Source organism: Perca flavescens, chromosome 1, assembly GCF_004354835.1.
Source record: "Perca flavescens isolate YP-PL-M2 chromosome 1, PFLA_1.0, whole genome shotgun sequence".
Lineage (NCBI taxonomy): Eukaryota > Metazoa > Chordata > Actinopteri > Perciformes > Percidae > Perca > Perca flavescens.
Window position 1 is genome coordinate 22,335,910 of NC_041331.1, and position 18,877 is coordinate 22,354,786.

Genomic DNA, 18,877 nt, shown 5'->3' on the forward strand with positions numbered 1-18,877 from the left:
TGAGACATAATGTGCTTTACAGGTGACCTATTTGCCACAGAGATACCAAATTCAGCAGGTGCTTCAGTTTGACCGTCATTGTAAAATAAGCTGATCTGCCTCCATCTGGTGTCCATGTACTGATACTGCAGGCAGCACAACCTTCACTATGCAACAAATACTGCCATTCATTGTCACCTCCAGTGTTTTATTTAACCGTCTGGTATGTTAAAATAGTAATGGAAGAAAGGAAGTAGACTGTACAGCATCAACATTTATTACATAACCCATGAAGCTCACATTAATAGAATTACCCGTTGTGCATTCTTTCACATTCGCAATATAAATAGTTTGCGTCCTGTACTTTCACTCAAGAGCACTGCTACGCTGGTGCATGCGAATGAAAAAGAACCGGAACCAAACCATGACAATCCAACAAGCTATGCTAATTAGTGAGTCTGTTTAACTGTCTAGTATAGATATTGATGATCAACTTGTATACATTTATCCATGCTGGTTTATTCAGTATGCATCTCACACATTCAGCACTTTTAATTTACAGTCTTGAATCAGAGATTTACAATACAGTGAATGTAGAATATTCAGAACACCTTCCTAATATTGCGTTGCATCAATGTTTGCTCAATCCACAAACTTCCCTCAGCTTCCACGAATTACCTTCTCCCTATAATGACTGGAGTCAGCAGAGGAAATAGACAAGAGTATTTATTAAGAGGTGTGTAGTACTAGATAGTGTTCAAAATATTTTCCACTGCACAATATTTTGTTCATTCTATGTACAGTGTATAACTGGAGAAACCAAGCTGACCTCTGAAGGGTTTTTCTGGTGGGTTATGATATTTCACCAAGTGAAATAAGAGGACCTCATTGGCTTTCCTTTTCCAGGTACTCCAAGCTGGGCGCATCTAACCTCTGTTCATGGTTGCGGTTCTTTGTGAACTCCTTCAGCATATCCATGACCTCTCCTTGATAAACGTCAGGGGTGGGCTGAGCTTCTGTGAGCAAAAAGAGAATAGGTTCAATTATTATTAATTATAAGGGAAAGGCAAAGTGAGATTTCAGATTCTTTATTTTATGCAAGAAGATTAACGATGAAACAGATGGCTGAAGAACAATGAGCACACAGAGGGGGAGCCCTTCTGACATCACCATGGTCTATTTTAGGCCAAGCTGAGAACATAAAACTGAAAGGCTGACGTCGGCGGATTCAACATGATCTTGAAGAAATGATAAAAGGGTGTGGAAGAAAATGCACCTGGATGTTTGTTTTTCTTGCATATTGTAGTAATGAGAAAATGCAATTGTGATCCTTCCCACAGCCAACAACAGCGTCGCTGCAGGAGCCATTAGATTCCTGGGTTTAGATCTCACCTGGTAAATGTCATGCCTCGTAGAGGGCTCATTCAAAGCTTCTCATTGGTCGTGTCAGAAATTCTTTGTTTATTGATTTACAGATGATAGGTTAATAATTTGAGCAGTATATACAGTATATACTGTAGCTATTCATGCAGATGTTGTTTCAGTAAAGTCAGCCTGCCTGCAACAGTTTGTGTTTGGTTTTCCAGAGGGCTGCTGCCAATTGGACATGTTGATGCTTTTCTCACACTGATCTGTTTTTTCAGCTGTTCTGCACAACAAAACAGACACATAATTGAATCAAATTAGAGAAAATTAGATGAAGAGAGTGGCAAGTTAAACTGGGACAGTAAATGAGCTCCCAGGATGAAGTCCGAGCCAAAAGGAACAGAATTGAAGTTAATTTGTAGGCAGAGCAGTGATTTAATTATTTCAGCATCACCAGCCATAGATGACTGCAAGTTAAAAAAAGCAAAGCTTCTTGTAATTATTATACCCACTGGAGTCTGCCACATTTTGTTGTGTTGCAGACTGAATTTAAAAGAGGAAAGTTGGATTTCTTTGTCGCTGTTGACACAAAACAAAACACCAATTGAAAGCAAATATTTGTTGGAATATTAATATTGCAAATCTGAAATGTTTTATTGTCATTAAATATTAAAGTGTTTTGCACTGAAAATCTTTATTTTTCAACCAAATTTCTTTCTTTCTATCTGTTGCTAGCTCTCTAACTAATGATCTGAATGTATTATGTCTAATGTAATGTGTGAGGAGAAGCGACAAGCTATTCTCTCACCTGTTGCCCAGTAGTAGATGTCCCAGTCATTGCTTGGTTCATTAATCAGTCTGTCGTACTGCAGCAGCTGCTTCTCACTCATTGTGTTCAGGTATCGCTTTGCAAAAAGGCTGCAAGAGAAATGGAGAATTCATTTGAGTCTTTTCTGTAAATGGAAAGTCATAGTTACCAGTAATTACCTAAGCGGCTGGTGAATGGACTGCACACGGGGAACTTCTTTGGGTTCCTTCACGTTGCATTACTGCCTCCTTCTGGTTTTAGTCCTTGTCAATGTCTCATTGTTCTAGATTTGTTTAATTAGTCCGGTGGCTCCCAAAAACCTTAACAGCCATCTCCTTCCATCCCTAATACCTCTATACTCTTAAATACTTTTTACACTGATCTCTAACCCTAATTTCGTCTTTGTACTGCATACTTCCTTCATGGTATAAGTATAGCTTTTACCGTCCCTGCCTCCTGACACTGCTCACACTGACCTGTAGGATGTTTTATCATTGTGATCATTGTGAACCTTAATTAGAAAGCAGGCAAAATGTAAACTATGAAAAGAAACTTAAAACACCTGTACTGTACCACTGCTCTAAAGTGTGTGTGAGGTAAAAGAAGAGCCTTCGCCCAATATTGGCTGAGTCCTGCAGCGGAGCAGGGTTCGAATCCGACCTGCTGCCCTTTGCTGCGTGTCATCCCCCATCTCTCTCCCCCTTTCATATATATCCACTTTGAAATAAAGGGAAAAGACCCCAAAAAAAGATGGTTAGATGAAGACAGTACAGTTTGAGAACCTGAGCAAAATGCAGTTCTCCAACATTCCCCTCTTGCGACTCTCATACAGCAGGCGTTTCTTCTTGATGTCAGCGGGCTCACCGGGCCTTTCCTCCCAAGGGGGCAGAGGCATCTCGATCAGGTCTCCCCTGGTGTCATCTGGCGAATCTCCACGGTAACCACGACATGGTACCAGCCCCGTGACTGCTGGTCTCCATGCTGCCTGGCACATACCTGCCACCAGCTGACAGGCATCAAACACACACGTTTGAACAAATATTAGTACATCATCAAATACATGTAATGGGTCAAATATTCACTGTGTAATCTGTTCAAAATCTTCTGAAAATGCAGTACTGTTGTTGAGCTGACATATCAATGCAAATAATCTATAAACTGGAGGCTTATAATTAATTAAAGATTTGAGAGACTGTGTTTTGTTTTTGTTATCTTCTGTTATTAACATATTTACTTGTCTTTTATGTTTATTGTGACATGATGGTCATTATACTGTCTGAGAATGCAAAATGTGAGTCACACTGAGACCAAACACTTCGTAGCCTATGTATCAATTTAGGTTTATTCTTTTATTTATTTATTTATTTATTTATTTATTTATATGTAGGCTTACATGCAGTTTAGTGTTACAAATTATTTTCCAAAAACTGAGTGTCCCAAATGATGAGGGTCTTATTTGAGACATGTTAAGGTTAGAGTTAGGGTAGCACAGGTGGTTTAGCAGGTTCATAATTAATTAAGGACATTGTATGGGGAATTTGGGACACTAAACTGCACGTATACCAATATGTATCTATACGTTTATTTATCCAGCAATCCACTCAATATATGTTGGTATAATTTCCCACTCCTTCTCTTTCCAAGGAAATACAACTCATATATCCTTTCATAAGTGTATGGATATGCATCGGTGTGTGTCTCTGTGGTGTTTTTCAGTCCTCTCTGCCATCAGACTTTTACAACTTTGCACTGTTTTTCGCTGCGTTGAAGAGTGTTTTCCTTTTAACACTAAGAAATTGTTTGTGGCTTGGATGTATTGGCTGACTGTGCAAAACACAGTGGAATAAAGAAGTATTGAGAAATGAAGCATGCATTTACAATGTATCAATGTAACACCATGCAATGATTCACAAGTATCAAATCAAACTATGACTTTTTACTTATTTTTTCTGTTAATGCTTAATCAATGTGATTCATATATTCAAATAACAATCTGAAGTTTAAAATCAACACACTTGAGAGAGCGAAGTAGAGGGGAATGACATAATATCCAAAGCTGCCCTGTTGTATTGTACAGCTGTTATGGTTATACTACTAGCTAGCTAGGTTGTACAACTGTCCCCCAGCAGGACACGCTTTAACTAACGTCACAACACCAAAAGACTGGACTCAACAACGTTAGCATTGAAACTCCAATAAATGTACAAATAAATGTATTAACATATACAAGATAACTCACTCTTTTCGCAACAACAGAAGAGAGCATTTTCACCCTCTTTCTCGTAACGTTGAGAGACTTCTTGGTGAACTGCTTCTCCGCCGTGAAGAAGAATTACACAAGCAAGGTAACGTCACAGCAGCACACGGGGAACTAACGAGGAGGGACCGGACACAGCTCACACATGACGCCATATTGCTAAGGTAACAGTAATGTACCGTCACAGGAAAACACAATTGGCCCCAACATGGTATATGTAATAGTTGTCACTTATTGTGTGTATTTTCAGTAATTTAGTTCTTGTATAATTAATATAATCAGAATTTAAAGAGCCTTGACTCTAGGAACCAAATGTTGTTTGTTGTTGTTAACCGGTAGAATATTCCTGACGCACTGAAATGTTCACGTACTAAAGTACTAACGTTAGCATCATTAGCATTACGTTAGCTGATCAGAGAGCGAGCTCATAGTAACGTTACTATATATAAATATTTGTATGTTAACTCATACAAGACCGTGCATGTATTTTGAAAGTGTTCATTTAAATATAATTTCTTGACTTATGTCCGCTTCTCGTATTCTCGGTTTATCGTCATATTTTGATTTAGCTAACGGTAGAGTATCATATTGTGCGGACTCGTTAGCTAGCGTTAAATGCAAGGCGTAACGTCAACAAAAACGCCTGAATATTGATAGTGCACCTGTCGTCGGTATGCACTGATCAAGTGTGCGAACTACACTGAAAACAAAACAAACAACCCAACTGGCTGCAGTGCCATCCAACTGAATCACCGTAGGCCCACGGGATGGCTGCTGCAGGACCTGCAGCTGGACCCAGTACCTCGAAGGACCTCGTAGATCTTTACGGTGATCTGAATCAAAACGACGACGTGAGTCTGATGTTTACGTTTCCCAACACATGTATCATTGAAAGCAGCACAGGAGTGTTGAAGAAAGGCTGTCGGCACTTGCTTTGGTGGAGTTTAAATGCATAGTTTCATTTGATAACGTTACCTGCGTTAACCGATTTCAAACGTTTACCGTCCGAGATTCATTATTTTGGTATGGGGTCCTATAGTTGGATTCAAAATAAACCTAGTCCGAGTTTTCTTATTCGGGCATGTATTGCCTCAGGTACAATTTTCTTAGAAAAGTCGCCATCTTCATTTGAAGATGTGCTTCTGTATTGTGTGTAGTATTCCCTACTGTAGAAAATGCACTCAATCAAGTAGGATATCTATATTCCTGCAGCTGCTGACAAGCCCTAGGCTTTGTATTTTCCTCCGGCTGTGTATGGTTAATTTATGCTCTGTACATTGAGATGCACAGGATGATTGCATATAAGATGACTTTGTTTTTTTCTTCTTCTATTCCACACAGGATTTGGACAGAATTGCTGAAGCAAATGAACTTTTTGATGCTGTTCTGACTGGCTCAGTTGATCAGGACAATAAAGTTAAGACACATGTGGTTCCACCATCTAACAAGGAAGCTAAATCAACAGTGAAAAGCCAAAAAGAAGGAAACTCACTGAGGAGACTGTCTTTATATATTGGAAATTTCCCCTGGGTAAGTAACACCTTCAGAACAGAGAAACATATTCCCCTATGACAATCAAGATCCTAGTTAACTCTAAATCTACCCTCCAATAATTTTTCACTCTCTTTTCCCAAACCTGCTTCTACCTCCAGTGGACATCTGATAAGGACATTACATGCATGGCTCAAACGTTGGGTGTGAGGGACATTAAAGAGATCAAATTTGCTGAGAACAAAGTTAATGGCCAGTCAAGAGGGTAAGTGGTTGCAGATCAAGTCTTTATTTAAAAAAAAAAAAAGCATTTAATGTAAATAGATTTTTTTTTATTATAAGAAAGAAAGCATGTGTTTGGATTAGAGATTTGGATATCTGTTACTTAGTGCTGGTAGTCATACATGTGTTGTTTCTTCTGTGTAACACAGCTTTGCCGAAGTGGTGGTAACCTCAGAAGAATCATTAAAAGTAATGTTGGAGAAAATACCTCAATGTCAGCTCAATGGGGAAAGGATAGACTGCCGTTTTGCCACTCGCCAGAATCTCAATTTGTTTGAGGACTTGGCAAATAAACGTAAGAGCACCACAATCTTATAATGCTATTGAATTTACATTACATTGCAAAATGTCAAATATTACTGTCATCTTTCACAAAAACGATGTGTTCTCTGTAGGTATACCCCTGCGTCTGAATTCCAAAGATCCTAAGGACTCAGATACTTTGGATAAGATTCCCTCATTATTATCACAGGAGCCCAGCCCTCCCCCTATACCTCCACTTTTCCCATCACATCCACTTGCAAACAGGTTTCCATCATTACCCACCCCTTACCCTAATCATCCCCCTCCTCCCTTCCCACATATGCCGCCAAACATCCCCCCGCCCATGCCACACCATTTATTCCCTCCTCATCCAGTACATGTTCCCATCCAACCACCTCCCAGTCTGCACGTAAATCCAGCATTCTTCACCCCTGCACAAGACGGGCACAGCAGCAAAGCTTACAGCCAACAAAAGTGAGAACACACACCGTTTTATATTTATAACTATTGCAAACCATAAACAGTAATGTGTTTTGTTTCACAATAAGATAAGATGATAACATTGTTGTAGAAAGTGAATCTTCAAAGCAGCAAAAAGACCAGGATACAGAGGGGAATGAAAAAAAAAATAGAAAAGGTGCAGATAATAAACCATGTAAAACATATTAACCCTGTGTTGACTTTGGGTCACATTGACCCGTTTTCAATTTTTGTTTTATATCAGATAATATGGGACGTAGAAAGAAGCGCTGAAAATGTGTAGAAGAAAAATTTAACAATTTAAAAGGTTGGAAAAAGCAAAAACAAACTGAAAAGGTTGACGGGAAGACAACACAAGGGTTAAGGATAATACAACAAATTGAGATTCAGCATCTTTGTAATAGCAATTAAGAAAATAACTTTTATGGCAAGAGTTATGTTTTTAGTAGTAACTTGTGGTGATGGTTAAAAAAAAATGATGTCAACAATCTGTATTTTTCAGACACACCCCTCAAAGTACAGATCGAGACTTTGAGGAGCTAATGAACAGAAATAAAGCTGTTGCTAGCAGTGCCATCAGCAAGGCTGTGTCTGGAGCAACAGCTGGTAAGTACAGCTGATCAGATTCAGTGAAGTAAAAGAAAGAACACAGAACCTAATAAACCATGTGGACGAAGGACTAGTCCCTATGACTGACAGACGTAGAGAAAAGAATCTAAATCAAAAGCTGTTCCTCAGCCCTTTTCGATTGAATTTTCAATTGCCACCCTAATTTTTGTTATGTTGTTAAGTTAGTGATAATATAAAATTGACAAAAAATTAAAAATGGTATCTGTATAAATATATAGTATAATGTGTAGCTTTCTAAATCCTAAAAACATTTTGAATGTGACTAGAACAGGTTTGGCAACATTTGTAAATTAAGAATTTCTGTTGGAATTAGCAATGATTCTATATGTAGAAATTTTAATTTTTGTGTCCTCTTATAAGGTGTAATGATAGATTATTGCCAAGAATAATCACAAGACAACTATAACAACAAAATGTGGCAAAGATGGAGTCCAAATACTGACTGAAGTCATTTTAACCTTTCCTGGATGTTTGTTTTGCAGGCATTGTAAATGTTAGAAATATTTTTCACCTTTGCTGATATCGATTCCCAGTCTTTGTATAGCTTAAGCCCAAATGGATGCGAGTGCTTGAACATTTTGCCTAACTTTACTGCATGTGGGGGGGTAAATGTCATCCATTTAAAAAAAAAAAAAAAAAAATAAAGTTTAAATAACCCTTATCCTAAGAGCTTTGAAGCAACTGTGTCTAATATTTCATTTCTCCAATTACTAATGCAGGGGACTTGCGGGTGGCCATGGAGACTCTGTTAACAGCCATTGCCATCATTAAGCAGTCCAGAGTGTATGGAGATGAACGCTGCCAAGCCCTGGTTACTTCACTCAAAGACTGTCTAGTCTCTATTCAGGGCAACTACGGCTACAGGTTTGTGTAATTATGCTTCAGGACACTCAGAAATGATGCATCTCTTTGTCCATACAGAAACTAAAGCTGAGGATGGAACTACGGTCACAAAAATACACATTTCTCTGCAGGAGTAGCAGTCGTTCTGGAGACGAAGAAAGATGCCGGGACAGGGGTCGTGACAGAGAGCGAGAGCGTGACAGGGAACGTGAAAGAGAAGATCCTTTTGGTTGGGAAGGTGCGGGAATGTCTCGAAGACAAAGAGAACATTCCCGGAGTGGTGAGAGGGACAAAGAACGCTCACGGGAACGGGAAAGGCACAGAGATCACAGAGATCATAGAGACCGATACCGCTAACTTGGTAAGCTTCCCGCTAATTAATTCATGTTTCTATTAGACCATTTCATTATTTGGCATGGGCACATGATACATTTCAATAAAATGCCCTGTATTTCTCCCTATATTTATTTATATGGCTTAAGAGTGCAGATTACTAGGTTTATGTTAAAAGAACTACAAGCCTTTGGTTTAGGGTCCTATTTCAACACCTTTCAACCTTTTTGACAAATTAGTTCATGAAGTGGATGTCAGTGAAGTAGTTAGTTTTGGTACAAAGTTCTTACTGTGCAATGAACTGTAAAGTCTGCAACCCATTATGTCACCACTAGACTGTTAATACATCACCATCACAATTTTACAGTCTATACTGCATACATACTGTATGCAATGTACAGTGATAAGGAGCATATGCAGAACTTGATCTGAAGAGTGATATATGTAAGAAAGCGTTTCACCCAATACAAAGGTGTATAGCATTTTATGAATCACAGGAATTGGCATAAAATGCTAGTACAAAATGCCACTAATTAGTACTGTAGTTGTAAGGACAATTAAAACACATCCTCTCAACGGCTCTTGTATATTAAGCTGTTGGCACTTAACAGTCCATATTTGATTTGTGTAAATGTGGCTTTAAAAAGTATGCTCCTCCCCCCCAGACTGATGGCGTGCTGAAGCATGAAGCCAGGCAGACTTTGTTTCTGCACCAAGTTGTATACAAATCTGGTGGAATCTAAGGTGAGACTGAAGATTTATCTCCAAAAGTCTAAAGTGTACTTTTCTGTTCTTCACCAGTTGTCTGCAAATACTGGGACTTTTACCTGTTGAAAAAATGTGGTTGTAGATTTGTTGCTTGGACATCAGATTCCAATGCTTGCATGCACAGGAACATCTCTTAATAACTTATAAAAAAAAAAAAACAGTGTAACATTTATCACTTTCTTTTGTATTAAATCTAAAGATTAAAAACACATTCCCTGAAAATATAATTCCAGTGTTTTTATTTCCTCAATAGGAAAAGTAGTAGGTTCTATCACATTTGATCCCTGAGGAACACAAAGCTGTAATAATTACCTATATTTCATTAAGGAAAATTATTAGCAATAATCTTCTCTAAGGCTGCTTTGCTTTAATGCACAGCACACTGGCACAGCACAAGCGTGATAACTCTTTAACCTTATATTTCCACTAGAAAGATTATAGTAACTACATAAGCCAGTAATACCGGAAACAATGTCATTTAACAGCTTTATTTAAAAAAAAAAAAACATTGAATCACAAATGAATGTTCCAAATGTCTTCACTGTAGTCGGCATTTGTTGTCACATCAGTATAATAACAGAGCTGTGGCATGGAAATTGAATGGTTCCATGCCACAGCCCCACGAGGTCCGTGCAGTTCTTGAAGGTGGCTAATCACTTCTCCAGTGGAGCATAATTCAACAATTTCTCAATAAGATCCACGTGAGAAAGGAGCATCCTCCGACAACAGTATCTCTTCAGGCCCAGGGCATCAAGGGCATCACTTAAGTGGGAGAGAGGAGGTAATGTTAGTCCTAATGCATGGCATACAGATCACTGAATGAATAAGTAAAATGCATGGACATTACTGCAGACAGTAGTCAGGATATGAGCATAAATGCCCTAAGGCAAATGCTATTTAATGCATCATACGTCTGAATGTAGACAACTTGAAACAATGAAAACAACCCTGTAACAGCTGAATAGGCTAAAAGGTTTTTGATGTGTTGCACTTCTACTTGACAGCTTCTAGAAAATTATTTTGGCGAACATGATCATATGCAAGTTGCATGTGAATTGTTTGGGTTTTGACTTGAACTGTATTCACGCCACGAACCACTTAAGTTACTACTTGCAAAATCTGTGTGGAGACGTAGCTAGTGCATGACCGAAGACAGCAGGTAACTTATCTCACCCCTCAGTGTACTCTGCTTGAAGTAGGCCGAGATATGCCTCCCACTTGTTACCCACGATCTTCCCACACGTGAAGCACCGGACAGGGATGATCATTGTAAGACACCTGGAGACAAAGGCACATCATTCTGTTAACATTCATACCCGAATGAAAACTGTAATGAAAATATTTATTCTTATACAGGTAACGGTACCATTGTGGTGAACATCAAGTATTTGTTAAGACTGTCTGTGAAGTTTAGTAAGATTATTGTTTCCTCCTCCTGGGAAGTTGAGCTGTAGCTAACTAACTTGTACCGGATAACGTTAGCTAGCTAACTTCAATGTTTTGCTAAAATGCCCGCTAACGTTACAAAACGTGGCTAGCTTTAATGGCCGTATTTTCGTTTAAAAGATTAACGCAAAAATAAGTCTTAAGCTTCAGTAGTTACTGTAACTGTTAACTACATGTGAGCGAACATAAACTATAGACTGCAGCCACGCGATTAGCACAACAGTAAACTGTTAACGTTAGCAGACGTTAGCCGCCAATAACAAGTTGCCATGAGTTTACGTAATGTCAATTATGTACCAGTCAAAACAATGTCTTAAAAAATGTCAATTTTTATTTACTCACCGTCACGAATGTAGTTCACCTTAATCTGAAATGTTATGTTAATCTGAGAGAAACTAGGTGCGATAAAGTGATAACGTTAGCTTCCCGTGTTCTCTCAGTCCAGCCGCAGTAACACTTCCGGCCCAGGTCCTTCAAAATTAAAGCATAACCTCCTCAAAGGCTGACTGATAATACACTTGGACCATATTATATTAAAATTCGGCACAAACGCGTGTCAAGTTATTTGCCAACAACTGCCACACTGTAAATGTGTAGAATGGCCCAAAACAAACCATTCTGTTTTGTTTTCACTAATTTTGGCTGAGTAGACCTCAGGACTGAAAGAGTGTACTGTACAGACTATTCATGCTTTATTGACATCTCCCTGACTATCTTGTGAGTCCTGTGCACCTGCAAGTCACAGCCTATATCTTTATGATTTTTTTTTTTTTTTTGCATTGTTTTGGTGTCCCCAGCAAAATCTCTAGTGAGTACAGGTTTAATTAGCCAAGAAACATCTTTAAGGGTGCAGAAGAGCAGACCGATAATGGCTTTTCTAAGCCAGTCTATTGATAATTTAGAATAAAAAATTGCCCTAAACATAAATATTTTAGCAAGTATCCCTCAAATTAAAATGATTAAATATGTACTGACTGCTGGTGCAAAATATTTTACAATTGAACCATACATGTTTTCAAAGATAACTTAATTCAGTAGTTCACCCTGAACAAGTACTCAAATAAGTTGTTTCAGTGTTCATGAGTTTGAAAGAATTAACATATTTAAAGCTTTATACAAATAAAATGTATGATTAATAATTTTACTAATTTAACATATACAGAACACAAAAAATAAAATGGAGATTTAGTAGGGCAGAATTTATAAGTTAAGACTTAAAAAAGGGGGCTCCAGCATGCAAGTATATCCTAATTATATTGTCGTGACAGTAAAATAAATCCCACAAACTCAATTGAATGATCAGTTTAAGTGAAAGACAATTTCACCTTTAATGAATTCATATTACTGAAGCTCTGTCTGCAAATATATGATCCCTAATTCAGAATATTTGCAAATAAATACTCACTTGGGCTGGTTCACTGTCTTTAATAAAGGTTGGATGACGACCTCTTTCTTTTTTACATTTAGGAGTTTGGGGGCAGAAGGGAGTGTGCATAAGGAAAATACATTAGAAATATATAAAAAAATATATCCTAATCATCGTTATCATTACAGTCACCATGAAAAACATCATCATTGCCTTCATCGCTATCATCTGTAACATCACCCTCATTGCCATCAACATCATTACCAACAATATTATTACATGATCATTATTGTAATTTAACTTGCTACAGCACATGTGCTAAATGAAGAGTCCTATCTGAATTATTGCATTTATACGCTGTTGAAATTATGAAAATAGGATTTCTTTTTTTTGGTACACTGTTTTGTACAATGTAAGGTGAAGTTTGTTTTGGTGTTGACATACCATCGTTTGGGGGTGTTGACTGTGGTGAACGAGGTATGTCTATACAATTTTTTTTGGCCAGTAATGTGTTGTAAAATTTATAGGTAGCCTACCCTTACAACTAAAATCAAATAATGGTGTGTATCAGAACTGTCTTTCTGCAATCTAATTATACAACAGGGACATCCCCATGAGCTTTACATACGAGTGGACACAATTGTGTACAGTGAGTGTTTGCTGCTGTGAATGCTTGACTTTTTTCTTTTTCTTTGAGTAAACTATACAGTAGTAGTAGTAGTAGTAGTAGTAGTATGTAGTAACAGTAGTTCATCTACAGCCCAACTTTCATTGTATTAGCAACTGGCTGCTGTCATTACAATTAAGTTGTACGTAGTTAGGAATGAGGATTTAAATTTTTTCTTGAAGCCACATAAGGGGAGCACAATGAAGACATAAACAACTCATGTTTTGGTAGCAGGCTTTCAACCTGATAATGTAACACTAATGGCTGTTCAGCATGCTATAGCTAAGTATCTACTGTAGGATGTTAAAAGATTTAACCAGCACAACTGTGGATGTTGTGTGAGACATGAAAGGTTATTGATTTGTTGACAGTAAAATGAGACGTTCTTATTCTACAGCAAGAGGTAACTTCACTATTATACTATTATACTGTACATGTTTTATCTCCTACAATTCCCAACATCCCATTCCCTACAACCACTGCATGCTTATATTTCCTGTCTCTGAAAAAGTTGATTTATTAAAATTGTACTTTGCCATTCTCTATTTGACATTTTTTGGATATGCAGGGATACAGTGTCTCAAAACCAAATCCCTTAATTTAGGCATTGATTTTGTCAACATATGTGCAATACATCACAGTGCATATTTCCATCTGTTTCTCTTTCAATTTAATTATTTAAAATGTAAAATAGAACCTGAACAATTCTGATAGCCATGTATTGCTATCTGTAAGTTTCAACATTATGAATACATTATCTTTTAGCAAAGTGAACCAAGCTTATTTTTGGAGCAAGAATGTACAAGTATTGCAAGTTTATGTCAATATTTGTGCAAAGTGGATTAAACAGGATAAAGCAGTTGAATAAGATACCTTAAGTAGAGTTTAACCTTTTTAGCTCAATACTACAGTGTGAGTTTTTGTTTTTAAAGAAATTGATTATTACAGTTCTGATGCAGTATTGAAGCAACTTCATGCATATATTGTGTAATTACGCTCCATATACAGCCTTTATCAAAACGTGAATGGGTTGATTCACTACAAGTGAAAGCAGGCCAACAAAAAAGATGCACAGTGGCCCCATCCCCCATCACTACTATAATAGTCTGTGAACCACTCAGTAACAACTAACTCATCACCAATACATACTTTAATATGAGATAATGATTTGGTTTTAATTTCTCCTCGCCAGTAGCAATACTCCCAGAAAGATGGCTCCTACAGCAATAACAGCACCACCAATGAAAAAGGGTTTCAGGTGTTCCAGAGAGTCTGTGCCGGAGGCCGCAGCCTCTTCACCTGCTGCTTCAGCTTCTGCTGCCCCATCCTGGGGAGGAGGTTGCTCGGGCTCAGGGGCTGCAGGGGCTGCAGGGGCTGCAGGGGCTGCAGGGGCTGCAGGGGCAGGTTCAGCCTTGCGTGGGGCGGCCGGCTCCTTCTTCTCTGCTTTAGATGCCGCCTTGGGTGCTGGAGCCCCAGACTTGGCCTTGGCTTCCATGGACTCAGCGACAGAGGTGTGGTCTGGTCAGGAGGAGTCTTTAAATGGTCAGCTCTGTGCTGCTTCACTAGAGGAAACACAGCAAACAGACACAGCCAGATTATCCTTCTAAATTAGGCTCAGACATCATGTTATCTGCTCTGCTGAATGTAGAGACACTGACATACGAAAGAGCCCTTAAAATGTGTGTACACTGATGAAGCAGTCGTGGTGGGGCCTTAAAAGTGACCTTGGAAAAAGATGACATTGCTGGGAACACACTGATGCTCAGAGGACAGGGAATAGTTTATTTTGGTCTCGGCAGCTGTGACATAATCTTCCACTGAAAATACAATGTTACAGCAGCTTCCTGTGTAAAGCTTTTTCATGGGAAAATCTAGCCGTTTTTCCAATGGAGGAAGAGGGAACTGCAGCTGCAGAGCTTATTTAGAGTAGAGGACTGAAACTATTTCTTTGACCACAACAAAAGCCGAATCCAGATGCAGTAAGGTGTAGATTTAACCTCTTCCTCTGTCTTGCTCTCTGTTCTCTCTCTGCATGAGTCATGTGTGCTATAATACAAGATGGAAGAAAGAAATAAGGACCATGATGACTGCGAGGAAATCAGTGAAATTGCAAATGAGGGGGAAAAGAGGAATAAACACTGCCGAAATTGAATGAACGCATCATAGCAGCTCGCACTTTACAGAATTTAGGCTGGACACGTTTTTACAAAAATGGCTCTTATTTAATCCTGCAGTGATGTGATGAGAGGAAATATGGGCATTACCTACCTCTCCAACAGCTCTGTAGAGATTACAAGAATACCAGGTGGAAGAGGAACTGCAGCAGTCTCTGGAAGTGAGAATGTCCTTAATATAGGAAAATGAGAGAAAGCAGAAAGATAGAGGACACTGAAAGCAAAAGGGAGGAGAATGAGAGAGGGAGAGGAGGAGAGACTGGGATGTACCATCTAGTCCTCAAAAATAGGGGAGGTCTATTCTTTGATTACATCCTGAGTTTTAGAGCCTTTTTAATGAAGCATATTCTTAATCCCGGTGAGTTTGTATGGGTATAATAAGGTTTTCTTCATTATGGCAAATTTAGTGTTTGATTATCTCTACAATCATGACATATAACACGTTACCTTGTCAAATTAAGTGTGTTAATTTTTGAGGGACAATGCAGTAGTAGAAGGTATTTGGAAAATTACATTTTAATTGTTTTGGCTCTATACAAGCACATTTGATTTCAGATTAAAACATTACTGAGGTTAAAGTGCTGACTTTCACCTTTGGGTGTGTTTGAGGTGGTTTATGTCTACATTGTTGACAGTCAGTGTTTTGCACATTACATCATCTGCCTTTTAAACACTGTACAGCTTTTTTATTTATTAAAAACGGACATTTATATATTTATTATTTTTAAATTTCAATTATATTTATAATACTTGACTTGCAGTAGGCTATTCTTTTCTCATGTTTATTGTGACTGTAATGAGGCAAATTCCTTGTATGTGAAAGGCTGTCAAAAACCTGATTTTGATTCTTCTTTTTACATATAGTCCCTACATTTTCTTACGTTTTTGACGCCTTTTTTTCAGTTTGTTTTTTCCAACGTTTTAAATTTTTCTTCTACACATTTTCAGCTATTATTTCTACGTCCCATCATTTCTGATCTAAAACAAAAATTGAAAACGGGTCAATTTGACCGAAAGTCAACACTCACTTATGTCATGTTGCTTTCTTCTCTATGAAGGGAAATCATCCTGCATCACATTTGCCCCTACACAAATGTGCTTTATAATATGAGTAATGTTACATTGCAAATATGCGGAGTGAATGTTGCAATTGACACACATAGGCAGGACGAGGGAGTGTTCTGATGAGGTTTTCCCTCATTCATTTGATCTATTTTTAGATTTTTTACATAGCTTTCGCTTGTTCGCCTGCATTTTGTACAGATGACAGTATAGGCTACACCTACTTTTATGTAGGCTATAGATTGAATGACGTGACGCTGATCCACGCCCAGTACACGTCAAAATCAAAAAAGATTGTAGGCTACGTATGTCAAGATAGTAATCGGCAAAATATGGAGTTGTCGGTCACATCCGTAGCCTACTGGTTGGCGTAAGACAGATACAAGGAACCTTCATTGGTCACTATGGTCAGTAAATCCAAACTTATCAAAAACAATTCATACTCGAAAATCAAACAAGTCCCTCTCCCCTTTTTGTGTCAATTAATATCTTCTCACCGAAAATGTATAGGCTAGGATATATGAAACATCGATGATGTTTGATGTGATGTGTCGCAAAATAGGCGAGAACTAGAAAGAAAACGTCAAATTGTGGGAGGGCCCAATATGCTTACGGTCCAGATCAAATCCTGTTTTTGATAGTTTAGTAGGGCCTAGTTTAGTTTATTAATAGTTTGTATAGGTTTTGCCTAAAATAGGCATTATTTACTTCACAAGCAGACTGTAAAAAAAAAAAAAACTCACAAATCAAGCTTTTCTTTTCCGCTGTTCCATCCCTGTGGTAACCATAGAGATAGAAACTGTGATGTGGGTAAATTCTAAACTGCGCATGCGCTGTGGAAAACCCGGCCCAATCCAATTACTTTGATATTTTTGCCTTTAAGGTAGCCTAATGATATTTTTAACAAATAGCGTTAAAATAAATAGACTGTTCCCACAATCTAACAACTAACTGACCAAACAAAAGCGTGTCAAATCCCCTGGGTGGCTTCCCAAAGGGGAGCGGCATCCTCTCGGGAAACACTGCCCTCTTTGATTCAGTTGCAGCTTCGTTGATATTCAGAAACCACCGGTGGCGCCCTTTCTCCGCATAATCCAATACACCCATGGCATAATCTCCAAAGTGTCTGCCATTTACTAAAACGAGTCAGGTGTGCGTAAAGAGAACGTTGTACGGGATTTGCGCAGTCAAACACGGAAGGGGGGTACTGGATTCGTAACGTTACGTAGCTACTTTTTCACTGGGAGAAATATCCGAGGGGATGGGCCAGATTCTGTGGAAATGCTGCCTCCGTTTAGCTGCTATCCGTGCTGGGGTTCGGGAGTTGTCCGGCTGATGGCACACACAAGCTACTGGCTAAAACGGGAGAATCGAAGGGCTCATCTTGTTTGTCAATCCCGAGGCACTCGTCCCTTCTGTAGATAGAAATCATCATGCCGAGCTCCAATGGAGGGACGTGAAAACGACCCACACTCCGTGAACTGCCACAGCCGACGACGTGTTGCAATTAAGCGGAGAACCAAGAAGCCGTCAGTGTCCAGCGGTTTGAAAAAGGATCGTGTAATTAATAACGCACTTTGGTGGCATGTGTGTCAGGTTTGCCATAACCGAGGAAGCTCCAGCTCTTTGATTTCTCTGGATCCATTTATCCTCCCGTTGTAATTACGTTTTATACGGTTATTATAATTCTATCGGTGAGACGTTTGTGAATTCATCCCCCCCAAACCTGAGCCGGTGTCGGGGAGAGCGGGGCTGACGCGGCTCGGCAGTCGGAAGGATATGGGAGAGCGAGCGGAACCGATGCAGTGGGTCTTGGCAAGGCATCGTCAAAATACAGGTGAGCAGCAGGATGAAGGACTGACTGACAATCTGACTGGTTACCTGCCTTTAGCCATATGCAGGAGTCAGGACAGCCAGCCCGCCGTGGCACGGACCGTGTGACCCGGTTTAGTAATCCTTGTTTAGTGCTGGTGGGAGACCCATTTCTTAGGCCACATCTACATTAGCTAGGCCCGCAGGATGCCACTTTAAGCAGCTGTCCTGAATAAATGAGATTAGACCACACCGCCGCCGCTGCTGCTGCTGATAGACTTGTTGGAATGCCACATTTTGATGCTGTTGCACATATAAACACCTAGGGCTGCTGCAGCTAACTGTAGTTTCGTTATTTTGATTTTTGCGTTGTTTGACAGTCATTTTAATGACACATGCCATCATAAGTACAAGATCAGCTCAGCTTGATGTGACAGTTTCTTAACCGAGATGGTGTAAACTGCCAGGACTCCAAAGTATTCAACTGAAGTAGCCTAAAGTTAAATGACAGACCTATCCCTTATTTCCTGATTCTTTATTTAGGGCGCTATGACCAATGCACTTGTCTTTTCATTATGAGAATTGACTAACCAGATTTAAAGCCTAAAATATCCACACTATACATGCTTTTGGTTGGGCAGTAGGTGACAGGTTTCCTTTTTAAGAAAAGGGCCTGGCACAGCGTCAGTAAGGGGAATGTCACACCTGTTTTATCACTCACACTGAGAATATTTCACTGATAATTCACAGCCTTCCTTTTCTCACGACTTCCAGTTGTGTCTATTGTTTTTCTCTATTGTCATATGTTCATGCCACTCAAAGTGCAAAAAATGCAGCCATTAAGCAATAT

At 39.0% G+C, this 18,877-nt stretch overlaps 4 protein-coding genes and 1 long non-coding RNA gene across 8 annotated transcripts in view; 2 read left to right on the plus strand and 3 right to left on the minus strand.

Moving 5' to 3' along the window:
• Positions 1 to 233: 233 nt before the first annotated feature.
• Positions 234 to 4,552, minus strand: sdhaf2 (succinate dehydrogenase complex assembly factor 2). 2 transcript variants are annotated; one of them, XR_003692534.1, is made up of 5 exons: positions 4,392 to 4,552; positions 2,935 to 3,158; positions 2,153 to 2,262; positions 809 to 995; positions 234 to 673 (listed from the first exon to the last, which is right to left on the minus strand). XR_003692534.1 is itself a non-coding variant. In XM_028577238.1 (4 exons), the coding sequence occupies exons 1-4, from the start codon at positions 4,416 to 4,418 to the stop codon at positions 865 to 867; spliced, it is 492 nt and encodes a 163-aa protein (XP_028433039.1). In that variant the 5' UTR covers positions 4,419 to 4,552; the 3' UTR covers positions 234 to 864. The 2 variants fall into 2 exon arrangements, 1 of the variants encoding a protein (XP_028433039.1); XM_028577238.1 differs by having other exon boundaries at positions 234 to 995.
• Positions 4,553 to 4,646: 94 nt separating this feature from the next.
• Positions 4,647 to 9,712, plus strand: LOC114555104 (cleavage and polyadenylation specificity factor subunit 7). Its single transcript, XM_028577225.1, has 9 exons — positions 4,647 to 5,260; positions 5,751 to 5,939; positions 6,062 to 6,165; positions 6,332 to 6,477; positions 6,578 to 6,920; positions 7,429 to 7,532; positions 8,276 to 8,420; positions 8,531 to 8,760; positions 9,398 to 9,712. Exons 1-8 carry the CDS (start codon positions 5,177 to 5,179, stop codon positions 8,754 to 8,756), a joined length of 1,341 nt encoding a protein of 446 aa, XP_028433026.1. The 5' UTR covers positions 4,647 to 5,176; the 3' UTR covers positions 8,757 to 8,760; positions 9,398 to 9,712.
• A 260-nt stretch (positions 9,713 to 9,972) lies between these two features.
• polr2l (RNA polymerase II, I and III subunit L) lies at positions 9,973 to 11,440 on the minus strand. Its single transcript, XM_028577254.1, has 3 exons — positions 11,289 to 11,440; positions 10,674 to 10,778; positions 9,973 to 10,262 (listed from the first exon to the last, which is right to left on the minus strand). Exons 2-3 carry the CDS (start codon positions 10,766 to 10,768, stop codon positions 10,154 to 10,156), a joined length of 204 nt encoding a protein of 67 aa, XP_028433055.1. The 5' UTR covers positions 10,769 to 10,778; positions 11,289 to 11,440; the 3' UTR covers positions 9,973 to 10,153.
• An 805-nt stretch (positions 11,441 to 12,245) lies between these two features.
• On the minus strand, positions 12,246 to 18,292 carry LOC114564008 (uncharacterized). 2 transcript variants are annotated; one of them, XR_003693717.1, is made up of 3 exons: positions 18,097 to 18,292; positions 15,248 to 15,367; positions 12,246 to 14,541 (listed from the first exon to the last, which is right to left on the minus strand). It is a non-coding gene; the product is annotated as an uncharacterized LOC114564008 (long non-coding RNA). The 2 variants fall into 2 exon arrangements; XR_003693718.1 differs by having other exon boundaries at positions 15,248 to 15,325; positions 18,097 to 18,290.
• The window catches only part of dagla (diacylglycerol lipase, alpha), a 31,559-nt gene continuing 29,885 nt past the window's right edge, over positions 17,204 to 18,877 (plus strand). For both annotated transcript variants that reach the window (XM_028590847.1, XM_028591023.1), the window contains exon 1: positions 17,204 to 18,052. The gene's annotated coding sequence lies outside the window, so the exon portion shown is untranslated. The remainder of the gene's footprint in view (positions 18,053 to 18,877) is intronic.